At 51.3% G+C, this 20,724-nt stretch overlaps 1 protein-coding gene across 1 annotated transcript in view; it reads left to right on the top strand.

Moving 5' to 3' along the window:
• The window catches only part of EPHB1 (EPH receptor B1), a 431,842-nt gene that overhangs the window by 302,685 nt on the left and 108,433 nt on the right, over positions 1–20,724 (top strand). Inside the window, exon 5 of the mRNA XM_051818616.1 lies at positions 3,826–4,161. Coding sequence (XP_051674576.1) covers positions 3,826–4,161 — 336 coding nt within the window. The remainder of the gene's footprint in view (positions 1–3,825; positions 4,162–20,724) is intronic.

Here is a 20,724-nt window from a genome sequence, read left to right as displayed (position 1 = left end):
GACAGAGACCTGTGTGGTGGGTGGAGTACGGGAGGTGTGCCTCCCGGGGTGCCAAGGAAAGCAGGGTCTGAATTGGATCTCCCAGATTTGTGGAGTAGAGGACTGAGGACAAGCAACTGTGGCAGAGGAGTAGGGGAATAATCGGAATACTGTTGGCCGAGCAGGGAAAGGACAGCCAGTGTGGACTCTGCCCTGGGGAAATGAGGCTGGAAAGTGAAGAGAGGGTGGGCAATGTGGGAAGAAGTCAGGTGAGACGATGCTGTTTTGGTTTGACAGAGACAAAGACTTTGGGGAGTTGAAGCTAAGAAGCTGGATTTGTGGAGAGGGTGAGATTGAAGCTCAAGGGAGAGAGAGGAGAAAGTTGAAGGAAGGAGGTCTCTCAAGGACTGGGGGGATTGAGGGGGATCAGTCTCTGCCCCTCCACCCTGGGCTTCTTTCTGAATGACAGCTTCAGGGTGTCCTGAGAATTAGGTAAGACAATAGCTTTAAGAGACTGACCCAGTGCCTAGCATAGAACAAGCACTCAGTAATACACAGGGCGAAAGTTCCTGGGGAAGTGGAATTAAAAGGTAGAATTGAAGTGGGCACTTGGCTAGCAGTTAAGACCCCAGCTGGGACACTCACATGGCACATCCCAGTGCCAGGTCCAAGTCCCACCTCCATTCCTAAATCCAGATTCCTGCTACTGTGCACCTGGGGAGGCAGCGGGTGATGGCTTGAGTGGTTGGGAGATCCAGATTGAGATCCAGGCTCCCGGCTTTGGCCCCTGGCCTGGGGCCATTGCAGGCATTTGAAGAGTAAATCAATGGATGGGTACTCTGTCTCTCAAATACATAAGATCAATCAATAAATTTTTAAAATAAAATAAAATGTAAGTTTATTTTGGTATGAAAAGGTTTTTTTAAAAGATTTATTTATTTATTTGAAAGTCAGAAAGAGTTACACAGAGAGAGGAGAGGCAGAGAGAGGGAGAGAGAGAGAGAGAGAGAGAGAGAGATAGAGATCCTCCATCCGCTGGTTCACTCCCCAGATGGCTACAATGGCCTGAGCTGCGCCCATCTGAAGGAGTTTCTTCCGGGTTTCCCACACAGGTGCAGGGGCCAAGGATTTGAGCCATCTTCTCCACTGCTTTCCGAGGCCATAGCAGAGAACTGGATCGGAAGTGGAGCAGCTGGGACTCTAACCAGCGCCCACATGGGATGCTGGCACTGCAGGCGACTGCTTTACCCCCTATGCCACAGCGCTGGCCCCAATGTAGTTTTTTTCATAACACATAACACATATTTTACATCAATTTCTTGGAGACTTCTCATAGACATGGAGTTCAAAATTTTTTTGTACCAAAATAAGCTTATCTTGTGATTTCCATTTCCCATGACATATTTGAAGTACGCTTGTTTTTACATTGAGTGTGGGAAGCAGTGGCCTGTGGGTGAGGCTGGGCTCTGGCTGTCAAGGTGAGAGTCGCAGCCTTGGCCTTGACGACTGGGGGCTTGTGGTTCGAGTTCTATTACCCTGAAGCAGATCTCCACGTCCAGGACAGGCGTGGACCGAAACGCCTGAGAATGTGTGGTGAGAGACAGGGCCAGCCCAGCCCCGCGGGCTGCAGATGCCCCCGTGCAAGCCTGGTGCTGGTTTCGGGAGATGGATGTTTATTCCTGGGCAGATGGGTGGGGAATTCTGGAACGCCGTCTGTAAGACTTCAGCGCAAACGCTCCATGAATTCTGGCCTGTCACGGGCGTGCGTGAAAGCTGTGCTTTAGCTCTGGCCTAATGGGCTTTGTATAGCACAGTACTGATTTTCTTTCATGTTCTAATAGAATCCGATTTAATATTTGCTTTCTGCTCTTGCTGCTTGCTGGTGACGGATTCAGCACAGAATCCTCCCCTGGTGCCCCCAATCTTGTTGTTCTTCCCTCATTCTGTGTGCTGGCATATGATTGCTGTCTCCAACACGAACCCCTCTCCTCGACACATGGCTCCGTTCAGCTGGCGCCGGTCACGGGCATGGATTCTGCATGCGTTATTCCCCAAGTGGCTGCTCCAGCGCACTTGCCATTCCTTCCAGCTCCATGGGTCGGGCGTTGAGGATATGCAAGACTCAAGCCTGGAAACGGGAATCTACAGTCGGTTCTGTTCTTCGGCAGAGCTCTTTCCCTTCATCTCAATGTGCCCACTGCCCGTGGCCATTGAGCGGCCTTTTTTCACTCTCCTACATGGTACTGGGATTCCCGGAGTTCTGCCACAAGGCATTTCAGCTCTTGCCAGATTGCCAGCAGCAGCCATGGACAGAGCCGTCTGGAGAGGGGAGGCTGCCTCCCATCCTCCTGGCAGAATCCCAGTGAGCCAGGGTCTGTCTGGAGCGGGGCTATAGTTAAGAACATCAGCTGTGGACTCGGGCAGGTGTGGGTTTCCATACTGCCCACCTGCTCTTGGTGTCGCATTCTGGAACCTCTCTAAGCTTTGGTTTCACTTTCCATAAACTTGAGGTCGTTACTGTATCTTCCCAGCAGGGCTCTTGGGGGAATGAAATGAGGCAGTGCATGCAAAGCTGCTCCCTCAGTGTCTGGGATACACACCTGTGCTTTCCGTATGCCGTGGGATCAAAAATGGTGACTGTGTGAACCTCCCCCCCTCAACTCAGCTTCGTGTCTTCCTGCCTCGCAGCTGGTGCAATGTGAGTGTTCACCTAGCCAGGTGTGCAGGAACAGGCTGTCACCATGCACACGTCATGTAATCCCAAATTGTGTGGGGTGCTGTGCAGGATTCCAGAATCTGTTAGGTCTTTAGGAGAGGCCTCACTTCCCTCCACCCTGGAGTCTACACCAATTATGAAAACACATGCCCAGTAAATGTCTGATATATGCACATTTTATTTTTTTTAATATTTATTCGAAAGGCAGAGCAAGGTACACGTGCATGCACACACACAGATCTTTCATCTGCTGGCTCAGTCCACAAATGCCCACCATAGCATGGGCTGGGCCAGACTGCCAGGAGCCAAGAAATCCAGGAAATCTACCCAGGTGTCCCATATAGGTGGCAGGAACCCAAGTACTAGGGCCATCATCTGCTGCCTCCCAGGCGCATTAGCAGGAAGGTGGATCAGAAGTAGAGGTGGGACTCAATCCCAGGCAGTCCTACAAGGCATTCAGAAATCTCCAGTGGCAGTTCACACCTGCTGTGCCCCAATGCCTTCCCCTAAACACACACTTTATGAACCCAGATTCTGCCTGGGGGGATACAGCTATGTCCTGAGAACAAAAGGACTTATGGGTCAGCGCCGTGGCTCACTTGGTTAATCCTCCACCTGCAGTGCCGGCATCCCATATGAGCACCGGGTTCTAGTCCCGGTTGCTCCTTTTCCAGTCCAGCTCTCTGCTGTGGCCCAAGTGCTTGGGTGCCTACACCCGCGTCAGAGACCAGGAAGAAGTACCTGGCTCCTGGCTTCGGATCAGCATAGCTCCGGCTGTGGCATCCATTTGGGGGGTGAACCAGTGGAAGGAAGACCTTTCTCTGTCTCTCTCACTGTCTAACTCTATTTGTCAAATAAATAAAAAAAAAAAAAAAGTACTTGAGTGTGCATTCCCGAATCCTTTTGTCCCTTGGCATACATAACAGAGAACGAAGGGTCCAGGGGGTATGCTTGGGACAGGTTGTCATCTCTGTCACTGATTCTCTCTCAGACTGGGCCGGGGGCCGGAGATTTGGGGTTAGGGGGAAGGGAGTTGGTGAGCAGCCTCTGGGAATGCCTCAGAGGCTGACCAGGGAGGTGTTAGGCAGGTTCTGCCCAGCCTCACCATGTCCGGCTTTGTCTCCCTGCAGGCGTCCCATCGGGGCCCCGCAATGTCATCTCCATTGTCAACGAGACGTCCATCATTCTGGAGTGGCACCCTCCGAGGGAGACAGGGGGACGGGACGACGTGACCTACAACATCATCTGTAAAAAATGCCGGGCAGACCGCCGGAGCTGCTCACGCTGCGACGACAACGTGGAGTTTGTCCCCAGGCAGCTGGGCCTGACCGAGTGCCGAGTCTCCATCAGCAGCCTGTGGGCCCACACCCCCTACACCTTTGATATCCAGGCCATCAATGGGGTCTCCAGCAAGAGTCCCTTCCCCCCGCAACACGTCTCTGTCAATATCACGACAAACCAAGCTGGTAAGTCCGCAGGCTCCTTCTCTGTCTGGGCAGCTGGCTTGTTTGCCCATCTCTTTGTGGGGACCCGGCTGCAGTGACACCCATCCTGCCAGGCACCTTCAGGCCTCCCCCGGGGCGTGGAGGTGTCAAGAGCTGAGCATCTGTACTGTTTCACTCTTGAGAGTGAGCTGGAGGATGAGGGATTTTCTTGTGCTCCGTATAAACGCAAAGATGCGTAACGAAGCCACAATAGGACCTGGGGTTTTGCATCCTGCTGGGCTCTGGCACCTGCTGTTGGGAGGATGAATAGAGGGATGAGCAGACAAATGGGTGCATGGACAGATGGATAGGCAGTCAAATAAAGGATTGAGCAAGTGGATAGACGGATGTGTAGGTGGGCGGGCAGACAGATGAATGGACAAATGGATAGATGGGTGGCTAGGTAGATGGACAGATAAATGGGTGTGTGGGAGGTGAAAGCATTGCAAAGCCTTGAGAACAGGAATACCAATGATATTTTAATGGAAAACCCAAGAAACAAACTTCCCAGAAACCAGGGCATAAAGGCAGTATTGCCTTCATAGGTTGTTTCTCAGTTAAACTCATGTCATTCGCAAGGCCCTCGCCTTTGCAGCTTGCTCAGATGAATGTCACATTGTGAGAGACCTCACACAGGGGCACCAGAGGCCACCCAGGAGCCAGGCATCCTTGTAGCACCCCCAGCTAGGAACACATTTTCCCCTCTTCCCTGGATTTCCGCATCTCTCACTCTTCTGATCTTTTCTCCTTATTGCTTTTCACACCTCTTGCAACAAACCATTTCTTTTTATACACAATTTAACTAGTCACTTCGTGTACTCCTACACTCATTTATTTACTCATTCTTTATTAAGAGACAGTTATTTAGTGTCTACTGGATGCCAGATTGTGGGGTAGACACTGAGAGATTCGGTGATACCGAGACATGGTTGTTCTTCCTATGGAACTCACTCACTGACAAACCTCAGGCCCCAGACACAGAGCACAAAGCTGCCAGCGGTCTGGTCAGTGCACCTGCGGCGAGTATGGAAGGAGCTGCAGAGAAGCGAGCAGTCTGTCCCCTGGGAGATGGTACAGGGCTGCGGAGGGGACGTGAAGGTCACACCCACACACAACAGGGGTCCGAGGCAGTGGACCACGATCTTATTTGGAATTATAGATTTTTCCCAATCAACAGACTCTAGAAGGAAAACTTGTTAGTGGACCAGCAGGGGCCGAATGTGTCTCCTTGCTCGCCCTCCCTCTCTGAGCCTCCCCGTGTTGACCCTGCCTTTCTTACTCCATGCTTCTCCTCGCTTCCCCAGCCTCAGACTCGAGCTGCTTCTTTTAAGACCAGGCATCTCTGATGGCAGATGATTCTTGGGTTTAAGCTGTCAGAACTGAGAAGAAAAAAAGGTGTTGTAGGAGAGCATGCCCGTCCAGATGGCTGCCTTGCTGCTGCGTGTGTGTGTGTGTGTGTGTGTTCATGTGGCGTGTTTATATGTATGTGCATGGTCATGTGTTTACATGCATATGTGTACAGTGAGAAAATACGAATGGAAGTGTGGAAGGCTCCAGCTGGTGGCCATAGCCCGGGTGCCACGAGACAAAGGTTGTGATGGTCTCTCTTACCAGAACAAAAGAAACGGTCATTTCTGCATTACGTTGAGCATGTAACGTGGGCAGCCTTTGTTAGCAGTATTTCCCTTGGAGAGTTTAAGGCATAGAACTGGCTGAGAGATTTCAGTGTCCCAGCTTCTGGGAATAATAGTCCTGCCAGGCTGTCATGTTACGCTGGGCTTGGCTGTCTTTTCTCTCTCTCTAAGCATGTGCGAACAAACCTGCCACTTAGATCGCGTTGCTTTTCTTTCTTTCCCTCCCTTCGCTTACCCTGCTATTCCCAAACCTGCCCATCTGCTTGTCTTGCCATCTGCACCTTCCCAGGCTGCACTGGAGCTGAGGGATCGGGGCTCTCCTGCAAGGAGCATTCATCACATTCAAAATATTTATTTTTATCCTCACTCATTTGCTCCTCCACGACCACAAATCTCATAGACCTTGGTTCCCTTTGTCCCCTTCTTCTTACTCACCCCTCATTTTGTAGTCCCAGCCTCCATTCTCACCTTTCAATTTCTGATTTCTCTTTTAGAATTCAGGAATTTTGGTGTCAAAAAGTTTAGAATCGGTGAGAGAAGAGTGCACCTGCTTCTTGGTGGCACATGGTTATCATTGAACAAATATCAGGTTGACCAGTTGTTCCTCTTTTGTGGGCCATTGTGGTTTCTGTAGAACATTGTGCTGTCACCCAGGCTTGGTAAATTCACACATGAATGCAAATAGTTTGCAACCAAGAGTGGTTTTGTAAAAGGTGGGGAACATAAAAAGTCAACCTTTGAGGCTGTACCTCGACAAGGACAGTTTATAAACATGAACATAAGCTATGCATCTCACCATAGATAGAAGAGAGACTCAATACTAAATAGCAGGCAATGTGGAAACGCTAGAGACTCAGAGCCATCAAGGAAGGGGGGCAAGTGTCACCATTAGGTCGTGATGTGTCCAGCCCTGCTGGTGAGCCCTGAGCTCATCTGTTCTCAGTGAGACCCAGGTCAGCCTTGCTCCCCTGGTCTCAGGGCACGATGGGACATCCATCAGTGCGTGATAGCGAGTGAAGAATCTGAGTAAGAGCAGTCCTGGGGTCCACCCTGAAGTCAACTGCTCTGGTCGATTGAGTGCCTGCTGTGTCTGGAACTGTCCAAACTGTGAAATGGCTGGGGACCACCACGGGGGGTCCTGACTCTGCTGGGCAGTAACCATTACAGCCAACAGCAGCCCCTGCTGATGCATGTCTTTTGAATTCACAGAGAATTTTGGAATATGTGGAATTCTTGAGCCTCATAGCTACCCAGTGACTTGGAGTTTATCATCCCCAATTTTCAGATAGGGAAGTAGAGGCTTTGAGGGGTTTGGAGAATCCAAGATGGCTGGGATTAGGAGAGGGTCAGCAGGACATCAGCTCTGTTTTTGCCTCCTGGTAGCCTGTCCTAAAAGGGGACAGTCTCTCATGAATCTCCATTTCATGGTCTCCAACAAGAAGCTTGTCTTGGCTCCAAAGGCTGTAACCTGAGAAGCGGCCTTGGGGATGCTGTCACCATCCTTTGTGTCACTGGACATACAGCAGATACCTGTCTCCACTCAGAGGCAAGCTTGCTTGGGAAACACCTCCAAGTCCTCTGAGTCCATCATGACCCTGGTCACGTTCAAGGTCTTGTTGAAAGGTCTGCAGAAAAATAGAATCAAACCGATGGGTTTATTTTGGTGCAAAAAGAAAGTTGAGATGCAGACATAGTTTTTTTTTTTTCCCATGGTATACATTTTCATGAATTTTTTGAAGACCCCATATGCATGGATTTCAACATTTTTGCACCAAAAATAGACCATCATTTAATTCCATTCTCTGTGAACTTTTTTTTTAAAATGCTCTCTTATATATAGTCATGATTATTCAAAGGCCTTGTGTCACTGGGAGAGTTTCTGGACAGAATCCTTGCTTGGACTGTGGGCAGTGGCAGTTACCCACTGTTTCTTAGCACTTCCAGGGCGCCAACACCTACCAAGCTCTGTGCAGGCATGTGGGGAATCAGGTGAAGAAACCAGGGCCAGAGTTGCCTTTGTAGCTCACTCAGCACCTCCCAGGCAGCAAATGATGTTTCTGGGTTTCAAACGTGAGTTTATGGCCCTTTCATTCCCCAGACTGATCAAAAATCGCATTATGGTGGGCTCTGTAAGTCTTGAGCTCTCTCTAAGCTATTGCCATATAGCTGGGCCACTTAAACTGTCAGAAAAATGTCCATCATCTTTGGTCAGGGCTGGTCATGAATTATGCAAGCTCAGGCTCGCACGAGGTCTTTGGGGATGCCTGCCTCCCTGCACTGAATGCAGCTGCCATGAGTTTAAAATAGACCGGATGGGGTGGGAGTGTGCACCAGCAGCCCTGTGCTCTGTGGAGACGTTGTTACCACCACTAACTCCTGCGGTCGTTCTGGGGCAACCTGGCCTCAGATGCAGCCTGATGGCCACAGCACCAGGCTGTCAGAGAGAATGAGGTGAGTGACAAACTTCACTTCTCTCTCCTGCCACCCAGACTCGGAGTGTCAGAGCTGGGGAAGGAGACCTTAGAGGAAATCTTGGGGCAAACAAAGATGCATCAGCCCATCCCATGGATTTGGGACCCACTTAAGTCAGAGAGAATGAACTCAGAGGCCCATGGTACAAACCTAGGAAGTGGAGAGGTGCAAAGTAGGGCCATGGTAAGGCAATATGGGGTGGTGGAGACTGCGGGGAAGTAAATAGCACAGGCAAGCAGCCCTCGGCTCAGGAAGGGTTAGCACGTGCCGTGCTGCCTGACTTTAGAAGCTGAAAATCCAGATTTAAAATGCTGACAACTGATTGGAAAGTTTTTAGGCACTTGAGAGCCAAACAGATCTAATTCTGGATTTGGCCTGTTGGCTATGGTTTGCACCCTTTGACTCAGAGGGATGCTCAGACTTGCCCACACCTTCACGGTGTGTGTGCAATGTTGTCCTAGACTCTTCCCATCTTGGGGCAGGCGTCTTCCTCACCTCCAGGGTCCGTGGTAGCAGAGGTGCAGTGGGGATTCCTCTGCTTGGTTTCCCCTCTCCGCTCCTCATATGACTGCATTTAACTGCCAAGATCCCTCATTTCTTGCTGGCAAAATGGGAGTCATGCTAACTGCTTTCCAGGACTGTAGAGAATATAAAGTGAGACAGCGGATGCAGAATCACTTTTTCAATCATGCTGTGGACGAAGAGATTTGCATCATTTCTGAGAGTATGTCCTGAGCCAGAGAGCAATTTGTTGGACCTGCTCTCTCTAGGCTTTTCCTTCCAAAGCTTCCCAGTCTCTTTATTTGGGACCAGGACAGCTGATGTCCGTAACAGATATCCACTTGTCCATTCTGAGCCGGAGGAGTAGGCAATAGAAAGCAGAGTGGCAAAGTCTGCATCCTGATGAGCTAATGGGCAGGGCTGGAGCCCAGAGCCTGCATACCTGGCGCAGCACAGTCCTGCTACTCAGAGAAGCCCTTCTGTCTTTCTTCATCATGTATTTGGAGAAGCAGTGCTTTCCCCTTCTGGCATGAGCTCATCCGCACAGTTTATATCCGACATCTACATTGCACGGCTCTCGCGTGGCCTGTGGTGCCAACTGCACATGGAACACTGTTCGGCAAGCCCAAAACACAGACACAATCCATGACTTGGGTTTGTTTAAAAGTTCCCGCACTACTGTTAATGGTCGCAAGCCCCTACAGTTTGTCCATTTTTAAGGCATTTTTGAAGTTCTTCGACAATTAATGTAACTCAGACGCACTACTTTTCCTGCAAAAGAATTACCTAGCCCATCAATTTCTCTGAATTCATCACCTCATTTGCATTATTCCTTGGTTAAATATAGTATTTGCATGCATAAAGAATAATCTTTGAATATGAAAGGGAATTTTACGATATTGCAATATATTGAGCTCTTTGGAGGAAAGATATTATGTAAATCTCAAAATTAAATATTAAAACAATATTACACTGCTGCCTGTAAAAATATAGAGTGTTAAGACCCATATGCTGAAAGCAGTTCATTTTTAAGGGCTGGTCTCATTGGAAATTAGCAGGCAAAATTTGCTCCCGAACCACGAAAAGATTGAGTCAGAACTTTAAAAAGACTGGAATGACTTTAAAGAAAACTTTCATTGAACTGAATAAAGATAAGTTACAAAAACTTAAGCAAATGAAATTTTCACTGTTCTTAATTCAATCCCGTAGTTCATTTCATTGCTGTCTTTTCATTGTTAATCCTAGAAAGATTGTTTTTACTGTCTCGTAAGGCCCAGCATTGAGAAGGAATTTCCCGTGGCTTACAAAAGGCCCTGGCCATTTGTAAACAGTGGTGTGCTGCTGATGAGCTCAGAAGGTCAGCAGTAGGTACTGCCTGGGACCAGGATTATGGCTTCCACCCTCCATAGCTTCAGGCTTCTGCCCCGTTTGGTGGGTGAGCTGCCTTCTGGAGGTCTTACCCACCATCAGTTTTGGAAGGAAGGGGCCACAGGCAGAGAACACCCTAGTCTTTTTTGCCAGATGCCTTAGGTTCCCAAAGATGAGCATCAGTGTATAATGGTTGCCTGGAGTGTGGGGATCACGATGTGTCAACCCACAGGTGGCATCTTTAGATCCCTTCCAGGTTGACCAGGTGATGGGGTGTCTTCCTCCTCTGTGTCTCTTGGGAAGAAAACAGCCCTGATGCTCTGTGTTCCACTCAAAGGGACACAGAGAGGCTCAGACACTCTCAAAGGGTGGGCGGGTGGATGGGCAGCTAGGTTAGTGGGTTGGTTTGAACAGTCTAACTTGGGATATGCATTCACTCACTTAACTCAGTGCTTTCAAAGTGCTGACTTAATGAGACTTGCTCTTCAGTACTCCCCTCCATTCACTCACTCAGTGAACACTTACTGAAGCCTTCCATGTGCCACACACTGCTCCAGGAACAGGACCACAGCAGCACACAGCATATACATGAATCAGTGCTTTTGTGGGACTCACATTCTGGTCCACAGTGCTCATCGAGACTGGGATTTGAGGCTCAGGACAGCTGCAAAGTGAGTGGGCGACTGAACTGGGAAGGGACTTGAGGAGGTTTGGCCCCTCAGTGAGGCCCTGGGTACCAGGACCTGCACTGGTGTCAACCCCCACATTCCAAGGTAGGATGGAAACACCTTCAGTTCCTAGAGAGCATTGCAGTATCTGGTGTTTGTGGCTCCACAGTGAGTGTGTTGGGTGTGCTCTTTTTGGTTCCCTCAATGACCAATTTGAACTTCTTATGGAGGAATACACCTGCTACTCACCCAGTGGTTGGGTGTAGGAATTCTCCTTGAACCAGGTCCTGAGCTGTGGCTAGTGATGCAAAAGACTTGAGAATAATTGGAAGTCAATCACCCTGTGGCACTGCTGAGATGACTACGGTACCCTCCCTGGGACCTGGACACCTATTTCTCAATTCACTCCATCTCAGGCCAGGCACACCAAGAACATGGCGTGTGAAGTGAAAACAGTGGGGCTTTATCCTGTGAAAGTCCTGGCGAGACGGTTTGTATTAGTGAGCCTTTCACCACCATAATGAAATACCCAACTAACTTTATACCAGACTAACTGTATAAAGGAAAAGTTTTTATTTTGCCCCGCGGTTTTGGAGGTTCACAGTCCAAGATCGAGTAATCCCCACTGTTTGGGCCTGTGGTGATGATGTTCTTGTTGGTCGAGCACAATATGGCAAGAGGCTGGGAGTGTGCAGTTCCATCTGTATCTATGTGGTCTCTTACAAAGCTGCCAGGATCCAACCATGGATCAGTCCAGCCCAGTCACCTCCCAGAGACCCATGCCACCTCCAGATACCACAATATGCTTAAGTCTCTACCCTCTTGGTACCACCAACATAAAACTTTGGGGACCAAACTCTTAACACATGAACCTTTGGGGGATGCTTAATGTTTATAACTTTGATTACAGAGGGATGGATTGTGGATTGTATGACAGTAGCTACTTTCCTGTGCCTTGGCAAAGATGCTGGGAGGGAAGTGGAGTCCTGGTTGCCTGTCTACCTCATAGTCCATGAGCTGCCTGCGACTTCCAGGAAAGTATGCCCTGGATTTGTCTTATTGGTTATTGTACCCGAGTGTCTAGCCAGATACCCGAAACAAAGAAAGCATTCAATAGATGCTCCCTGAAAGTCCAAACACAGTATTAAATAAATGTGTGAATGCATGCCCTGGTCTTCCAAAAACTGATCTCAGGCATCAAGATGGTGGTGCAGATTGAGTTCTCTCTGTGGTCTTTCCTTTATCCAGAGGTACCTTGGTACCTCTGGATGTTGGGCTGGGTTTGGAGTGAGGGCCCCACTTTTTCCCAGATGTCGGTGAGATCCGGGAGCTTCCTGGATACACTGTCCTCCAAGACGTGGCACGGTGATGGACCCTGTACCGTGACCGGCCTGCCTCCCCACCTTACCCCTTGCCGTTGGCAGAGGCCCATCTTCTTGAGCTAGCACGGTTGGAGTAGTCGAGATGACGTTGAGTGCTGTTGTCTGTCCACCTGCGTGCCAGCTCCATGCCTCTCATTTTCACAGCAGCATCCATGTTAAACAGGCAGGAGCACCAGGGGTTTTTGAATGCAGCAATTAACAAAACAGTAATCAAGCTAAGTGTTTAATTTCGGAAAATTAACATCTTCTGTGAGCGGATGTGAAAGATGGGGGGAAAAGACACATTAAATGTTCTGGGTAAATAAAGGCAGCCCTGGACCACAAATAGCCCCCAGTGTGAGGGAGACTGTCTGCCAATCCCCTGGGCCTTGGGATCAGTTTTCTTCTGAGAGCCGAACGGCAGGACGATAGCTACAGAATTGAGCCCGTGGGCTTTAAAGCGTGCTTCCTCTTTAGAAATGTCTCTTTAGGGACACAGAGACAGGGTAAATGCTTTCTCTATCAAGAAGAGATCAGGAAACAAGAGCCCAGTCGTGTTGTCCACCCACCCTCTCCACCACCATGAGCGTATCCGCCCTTTGAAGACTCCCCGCGTGATGAGTGCTGGCCTTCTCTGAGCTGTACTAGTCAGCAGGGCTGCGCCGTGGGCTCTTGGAAGTGCCTAGGTGAGGCGGGATTGCTCCTGATCGAGTGCTCACTCCTGCAGACAAACCCGCGCCTGGGCACTGCCCCGTGCCTGCTGCTGCTGCAGACTCGTAAAGCAGGGAGCTGGCATTGTTTGCTTCTGAGGTGGGATGCTTGGGAGGAAGTGGGTGGAGACGGGAGGGTGGCATGGCTGGTGGGGAGGCACTGTGGGGCTGAGGCTTGCTGATGAGGTCCTCCAGCTCACAAGGGGGCGGGGCTCTCACACTTTGCCTTGAACCTGGAAGCACGGGAAACTGTGTTCTGGCGGGGTTGCAGGTCCTCAGGGAGGGGACTGGCAGTCTGGCTAATGAGCCACTCTCCTGGAGGGTTCTTGCAGGCAGCCGACTCTGAGAACAAAGAACCTGGAGCAGGAGAAGGAGAAGATGGTTTGCAAGTACCCAGGAGACCTCCACAGGCTCCTAGAAGGTTGCAGGGCTGTGCCACGGGAAGACGGGTTCAGTTCTATGCATGCATAATTGGTGCAGATTTTGAGCGCCCGTGTCAAGGGGTTATGTATGCAGCAGAGGTCCAAGCTTCTATTTTCTCCATGCGGTGGGAGACAAGGTAGGTGCTGAGTGTGGAAGTGCAGGATTGGGGCTGACGGTTTGAGGAGAATGCAAGTGGCTTGGCAGTGCTGTGGCGGAGGCTGGGACATGCACCTCACCAGGGGAATTCAGGCCCTCGGGAGAGGATTGAGAGCTCACTGGAGGTTCGTGAGCACATGGTTAGGAAGCCCCCGCCCCCTCCGCCTCCTTGCCCTCCTCTGTGGCTTTCTCAGCAGGCCTAACAGGAAGTGGACTGGACTCTGTCTCCAGCTCAGGTTTGAAAAGATAAAGGCTACCCTGGGGTATGGGGTTGGGGTGGGGTGGGGGATGTTGTGGATTGTGTTATGGTGTGGCTAGAGGAGGGGGCCGGGACCCCATGGGGAAGTCAAGGTCAAGAGAGCCGGATGAGGCCAGCATTAAGCAGCAGTGGGTTGTGGTGAGCAGGCGGAGACTTTGAATTTGTGGTTTAGAAAATGGAGTGACTGCAGGGGAGGCACAGAGCACACAGGGATGGGGAGTGGATGGTGCGGGGTTCACGTGGCTGGGAGATGAGCCTCAGAGGGCAGGGCTGCAGGTGTGAGGAAGACAAGGCAGAAGCCCAGGCGTCAGTGGGCACGGCAGCGATGGGGGGGGGGGGCGCTGGTGGTCCTGCCACATGGCATTGGTGTAGACAGCGGTGAGCAAGGGTGTGGAAGAGGGGAGGGGGGATGAGAAGGCCACACCCCACTCTGAGTCTGAGGGTGCCAAGTGTCAGCTCAGACCCTCGACCAGCTGAGAGCTGCCCCACCAGAGGGCTGCTCTTCCTGAACCAAGTGAGGATGGGATGCTGCGAGCGGAGCTGGTGGTTCCTGGGGAGTTTGCTGGGGCATCAGCAGCCACTTTGGAGGGCCATGGCAAGGATGCACTCAGGGGTGGGATGGGGAAGACAGGGTCCAGGGAGAGGAGAGAGGCACAGGACTTCCTGGGGCTGGTGACGTGCAGGGAGGGGCTGACAGCCTGCCCCGCAAAATGGGAGCCTGCATGTGCATCCAGTGGGCTGCTCGGAAGAGGAGGCGCTTAGACATCTAGACCCAGAGGTAGGTGGCTGTAGTGACTGCAGGTGCAGTGAGGCCAGCCTTAGGGCCGAGGTGGCCTGTCCCCAGCTGCAGTAGAGGCTCTGCTGGATGCACCTGGTGAGAGTTAGGGGTCCCTGGGCACGCGGCCTGCTGCTGGGGGTCTTTTGCTCTTGCTTGTGGCTTCTCTGGTGCTGGTGCTGCTACCCAGCTGCCTTGTATGCTGTCAGTGAACAGACCTCACTGCTGGGGTGCTCGTCCCACAAGCCCCAGCGACGTGTGAGTCGGATGGTTCTGACCCCAGCAGCTGTCACAGCGCCCAGGATTCCTGCCTAGGACAGGTGCCTCCTGACAGGCCCCCCACCCCCACATGCACCCCTCCCCACTCCCCTGTGGTCCTGGGGTCTCAGGGCTCAGATTTGCAGTCACTTCCTCAGTTAGTGGCAGTTTCCTGAGACACCAGCAGGGGGAGGAATGCTGGGAAATGTGAGGCTGGGGTGACCCAGGAGACAGACAGAGGGGTCCCTCCTCCTGCCACAGGGTTCTGCTCACTCCTCTGCTGGTGGCAGTGATGGCTGTGGCCATCTGGTCTCCCAAGGGCATAAGGAGCCCCAGAGGCGCTGCCTGTCCATCCTCAAGGAGCTCTGGAAATGTGCAGTGCAAGAGGGTAGGGGCGGGGAGGGGTCTGCCCTGGTGTGCAAGGAAGGGGGCCCAGCTCTTTCTGACTCTGTCCTAACCTGCTGGGGCTTCAGGAGGTCCCTGTCCCTGTGTTGCCCTCAATGCCCAAACCCATAAACTGTAAGAATTGACAAAACTACAGGACGCCACACGTCCTCTCCAAGTTCCAGATTTCTACACAAGGAGTTGAAACTCACACTTAGTGCAGTGCAGCTAGCTGGGCTCCCCCCGCCAGAGGTGCTGATTCGGTAAGTCAGGGGGCACCCAGGATTCTGCGTTCCTTACCAGTTCTCAGGGGATGCTGATCTGGGTGAGTGTTCTGAGAACTGGCAGGGCCAGGTGAGTCATCCCCACTACGAAACTGCTTGCTACCCCCACCTCAGACGGGAATCCCAGGGCCTCTTCTGCAAGCCCACCTTCCCAGAACAGCCCCCACCCAGCACCCTCGGTCCCTCTATGGCTCAGAACCAAACCCATAGTGGATGGAGCATCAAAGGAGGGCCCTGTGGACCAACACCCCCTGGGTGAGGCTGAGCCCCAGGTCTGAAGCCCTCACTTTCGGTCCCACTCACAGCTCATGGAACCTTACCACCAGCCTCCTTGGCCAGTGTTCCCCAACAGTACGGGCAGGTGGCACACCCAGAGAGGTCACGTGTCCCCAGATGACTCCAGGGCAGGGTGGGGAATGGCAAGGTCATCTCAAGACAAAGCCCAGGATGTAAAGCCCACAAGAAGCCCGGATCCACCATGGGGAAGAGCAATGAGAAAAAGAAAGAACTCTGGTTTTGTATTCAAACCCAGTCTCCAGACAAACTGCTTGTTTGTCTCATCTACACTGACCGGAAGTGTTACTGCACCAAAGATACAGCGTGAGTCAGGCTTCCTCACGTAAAACCCAAGCACACTGGTGCAGCGCAGTGAGTTTGCATCAACAGGGCAGGGACCTGTGGGTAAGCGGGGTGTTCCCAACACCCAGCACTGTTTCTTGGGCTGCATAGCTCTTTTGTGGCTGCAGTCCCCACGGGCCTGGCATCTTGGACTGACATTTGAGTGCAGACTTCACGAGTTTTCTCTACAGGTGTGTTTCATATATGAAAAAAATAAAAAGACAGCCCACCACCGTCCCACCGCATCTCCCGTAGCTTCTAGGAACTTACTGACTCCACCAGAGGCTCAGGGGGACTTCTGCAGACTGCTCAGCAGCTTCGGGGACTCTCTGCTCATCTCTCAGAGTCTGGGCTGGGGAGATAGGGAAGGGGCAGGCTCCAGGACTCTGTGGCCCCCACGTCTGGTTATCCCAGAATCCTTTGCAGGAAGGATTCCATAGCCTTAAAAAAAAAAAAAAAAAAAAAAACTTACGGTAATACTTCAGCTGAAACACCCCAGTGGGGTGGGGATGGACCCTGCCCCCCTCTCTGGTGTCTTCAGTGGCACTGTACACAGCACTCCGTCCCCATGTTGCCCCGAGGTGCAGGCTGCAGGGTCACAGGCCTGACTCCCTCTCCCACTCTTTCTCTTTTGATAGCCAGTAGCAATGTTTGGTAGAACTCAGTGATTTTTCTGGCCCCTTTATTTCTGAAGTCTTTAGGGAAGAGCCCGCAACCATTCCAGGAAGAGAAAACGTTTGTTGAACTTCTATTATGTACTCCCACTGTGGGAAGAGGCTAAAAATCATAATTCCTGCCGTGGATGAAGAGTGGACTCCAGGGCTGGAGAGCAGAGGCAAGTTAGGTCACAGTGTCATCCCCAGGTGACACGGTCGCCCCAGTGAGGGCTATAAAATCAAAGACTTTGGATGTGGAGGGAGGCTGAGCACCCTGGTGGGTGTGGCTTGGTAAGATTAAGTGGGGCGAGGGGGGATGTGTGGGTCCAGCTGTGCCTTTGGAGGCCAACAGGGTCATGGTGAGAGGGACCAGTGAATGGCCAGGGGCTGCCACCTGGAAGGAGTTAGGACTGTTCCCAGAGAGTGGCTGTTGAAACTTTTGAGCATCCGAGTAGGGTGAGTCTAATCAAGCTTTCGAACGACCAGTCTGGCTGGAGCGCAGCTTCAAGGCACAGGTGGACAAGAGAGTTGAGACGGGGACTAGATGAGGGCTACGGGCGCACAGGGGACAAGACCTGTGGCAAGGTGGTGGCAGAGGCTCAGGAATGTTGGTGGCTCCCGGAAAAGGGCCACCCCATCAGATGAGCACATCATGGCTCGTCCCCTCCGCCGTGTCATCTTGTCCATCACTTACATCCTAGCTAATTATCCAGCAAGCCATCAGATCATCTCAAGGTGTCAGAGGGAAACCAGCCTTCGTGGGAGGCATCCGTCACTCCCATCCTTGGGGGAGCCAGGTGCTTGTCAGCCATCCCTTCCTCCAAGCCCGTTTTACCCATCACCTCCACCTTGCCTTGGCTGTCATATTTATTGATCCCCTCAAAGGCGCTTCAAACAAATCCCCAAGGCTGTCGCTCGACTGTGCATTTCCCTTTTACTCTGGGGAGCTGTGCCTGGGATTTGATCTGTGTGTATGAGCTGCAGTGGACTCAGAAGGAGGTGACCGAGTCCCTGGCCTGGCAGGTGGGTGCTACTTGGAAGGAGCAATGGACCACTCAGGGAGCATCCTCAGAACATGGAAAATTCATCGCTTAAGGATTCATACTCTTGATTTTATAATAGAAGAACTTGAAACCCAAAGCTGTTAAATCCCTGGGTTAATCTTAACCAAGATTATACGGGAAGCAGAGGACAGGGTGTAAATAGGAACTCACTTCCCTCAGAGGCATCTGCGAGTTCCTGAACTTAACCTTTCTTCACTCCTGTTCATCCCTACTGCTCTAGCCTGGGGCTGGGGGCTCCTTTTTATTCCTTGTCTCACCTGTTTTCTTCCTGGCTGTGGCCAATGGTTGAGATTGCAGGTGGTTACTCCAAGGACGATTTGGCTAGGAAATGCCATTCTAGAAAGAGTAGAAGAGGTTGGCGTTGCCATATGATCCAACAATTCCAATCCTAGGTATATCCCCAAGAGAAATGCAAACACATGCCCACGCAGAAACCTGGGTATGAGTGCTCATAGCGGCATTATTCTTAATAGACAGAATGTAGAAAACAACCTACCCGAATGTTCAGCTAGTGGTGGGCATTGGCTGTGATGGCGAACATGGCTACTAAACCCAGGGCATGCCACTCAGGCAGGGGCAGTGGCTGCATTGTCGGGGGAGATAGAAGAGGTCACTCTAAGGAGTCCCCCAACTCTACCCTTGGGAAGGGCCAGGAAAAGCTCTTCCATCCGCTCTGCCCACCGTGAGCTCCTGTGAGCAGGCAGGTGGGCTGCTCTTTCTATAGATTTCCTTGGAAGTCCACGGTCTGCATGTCCTTCTAACTGGAGACACCTTGTATGTTCCAGGAGACTTGCTAGAGCTAAGGCAGAGGAGGCTCAGTGGGTGAGAGAAGGCCTGGGAACAGGGATGTCCCCGGCACAATTTCCGCCGGCAGGAGCAGCACTGTTTCCCTTTCAGAGACCAGTTCCTGAACCCTGAAATCCAGTTTCCACATCTTCATGATCGCTTCAAACATTTTACTCCAATAGATCAACTTAATTCTGAATGTATGTGTTTTGCTATTCGTTTTCTTTAGAACTACTCACAAATATTCTGGATGTCTCAAGATATTTTAACGCAGTAAACTGTTACATATGTATTAGATCCCAAAATAGATGATGGTTAAAACTGTTGAAAGAATTATTTTGACCCAAAAATCAATTAAGAGATTATGAACTAATTCCTAATAAGCAAAGATAATGCATTAGAGTTTAGTAATTGGCCTAGAAAACCACCAACTCTTTCTCAAATTTTGGGATCTGAGATACTTCATTGTTGGGGGGGGTGCCCTTATCAAGTGAGGGAAACACATGAGTAGGAAGACAGCTTGGAATGTGAATGGCTCAGTTACTAAGTTAAAGGCTCACAGAAGATCAGGGGCGTAGAATGCATGGTCCAGGTGAACCTGTGCTTTACAGCAGGGTTTCTGTGTGTCAGGATGCCAGGGTCCAGATCTTGAGTTACTAATTTATTTATTTGAAAGACTTTAGAGAGAAAAAGAGAGAGGGAGAGGTCTTCCATCTGCTGGTTTATTCCTCAAATGGCCACAACAGCTGGAGCTGGACCAATCCGAAGCCAGGAGCCAGGAGCTTCTTCCGGGTCTCCCACATGGGTGCAGGGAGTATCTTGGGCCATCTTCCACTGCCTTCCCAGGCCACAGCAGGGAGCTGGATTGGAAAGGGAGCTGCTAGGTCTTGAACTGGCGCCCATATGGGATGCCGGCTCTGTGCATCAGCGCCTTACCTGCTACGCCACAGCGCCGGCCCCTGAGTTACTAACTTTTTAGATTAGATTCAGGACACTGCCGCAACACTGCCTGAGCCTCATGGATTGTGAGCTCCACTGCCCCCGTAGGAATCCTTTCTGCAAATGGGGGCTGGCTGGAGGTCTGCTAGGCCCCACTGCTGAGGCCAGCGGCAGTGGCCAGAGGCTGTTACAGTTTGAGCCAACACCTGTCCCTTGTCATCTGCGAGTTCTCTCACAACCTGCGGCTGGGGCCATCCCGCCCCTGCAATCTATCCACATCTCGTTTGTCAGCCCAGGCAAGAACATTCTGTGCACTTTCTCTGCCGTGTGTGATATACTATCTCACATCTGCCTGCTTCGAAAGCAGTTTGGGAGTAAGCGCTCCCCAGTGTCTGTTGGCAAAGGCTGAGAGCAAGGGCTCACTCACTCGCCTTTGTGTTCTCTCCATCTCCGAGCCTCTTGACCAGGGAAGTCTGCTTTTCTTTTTAAAGATATATTTATTTGTTTGAAAGGCAGAGTTACTGGAAGCGAGAGAGAGAGAGAGAGAGAGAGAGAATCTTCCATCCACTGGTTCACTCCCCAATTGGCTGAAATGGCTGGGTCTGGGTCAGGCTGAAGCAGGAGCCTAGAACTCCACCCAGGTCCCCCACATGGGTGGCAAAGGGTGCTGCCTTCCCAGGTGCATTAGCGTGGAGCTGGATCAGAAGTGGAGCACCCAGGGCTTGAACCGGTGCCCACAAGGGATGCTGGGTGTCACAGGTGACCAGCTGCTAAGTCCTCTGCACCACAAGGCTGGCCCCTGACCAATGAGGTTTAAAGTCCCTTTCAGTTAAAGGCATTCTTAGCGTTGGTTGTAAGCTGTCTTAAGGGATACTCCTGGCTCTGATTCTGCTTAAACCCCAGCTAGAGTTTCCTTGGTGCCTAACAGGACACTTCTTGGCTTCCTGTTCACATCTTTGGATTCCTGTTGGGTCAGTACAGGGCAGTTTTGATTGCCTGGATTTTGTTTGTTAAGATTTTATTTATTTATTTGAGAGGTAGAGTTACAGAGAGAGGGAGAGACAGAAAGGCCTTCCATTTGCTGGTTCATTCTCCGAATGGCTGCGGTGGCCAAAGATGGACTGATCCATAGCCAGGAGCCAGGAGCTTCTTCCAGGTCTCCCACATAGGTGCAGGGGCCCAAGTGCTTGGGCCATCTTCCACCTCTTTCCCAGGCCATTGCAGAGAGC

Source organism: Oryctolagus cuniculus, chromosome 4, assembly GCF_964237555.1.
Source record: "Oryctolagus cuniculus chromosome 4, mOryCun1.1, whole genome shotgun sequence".
NCBI classification, from domain to species: Eukaryota; Metazoa; Chordata; class Mammalia; order Lagomorpha; family Leporidae; genus Oryctolagus; species Oryctolagus cuniculus.
The sequence above is the reverse complement of the archived record's forward strand: the minus strand, read 5'-3'. Positions and strand labels throughout refer to the sequence as shown.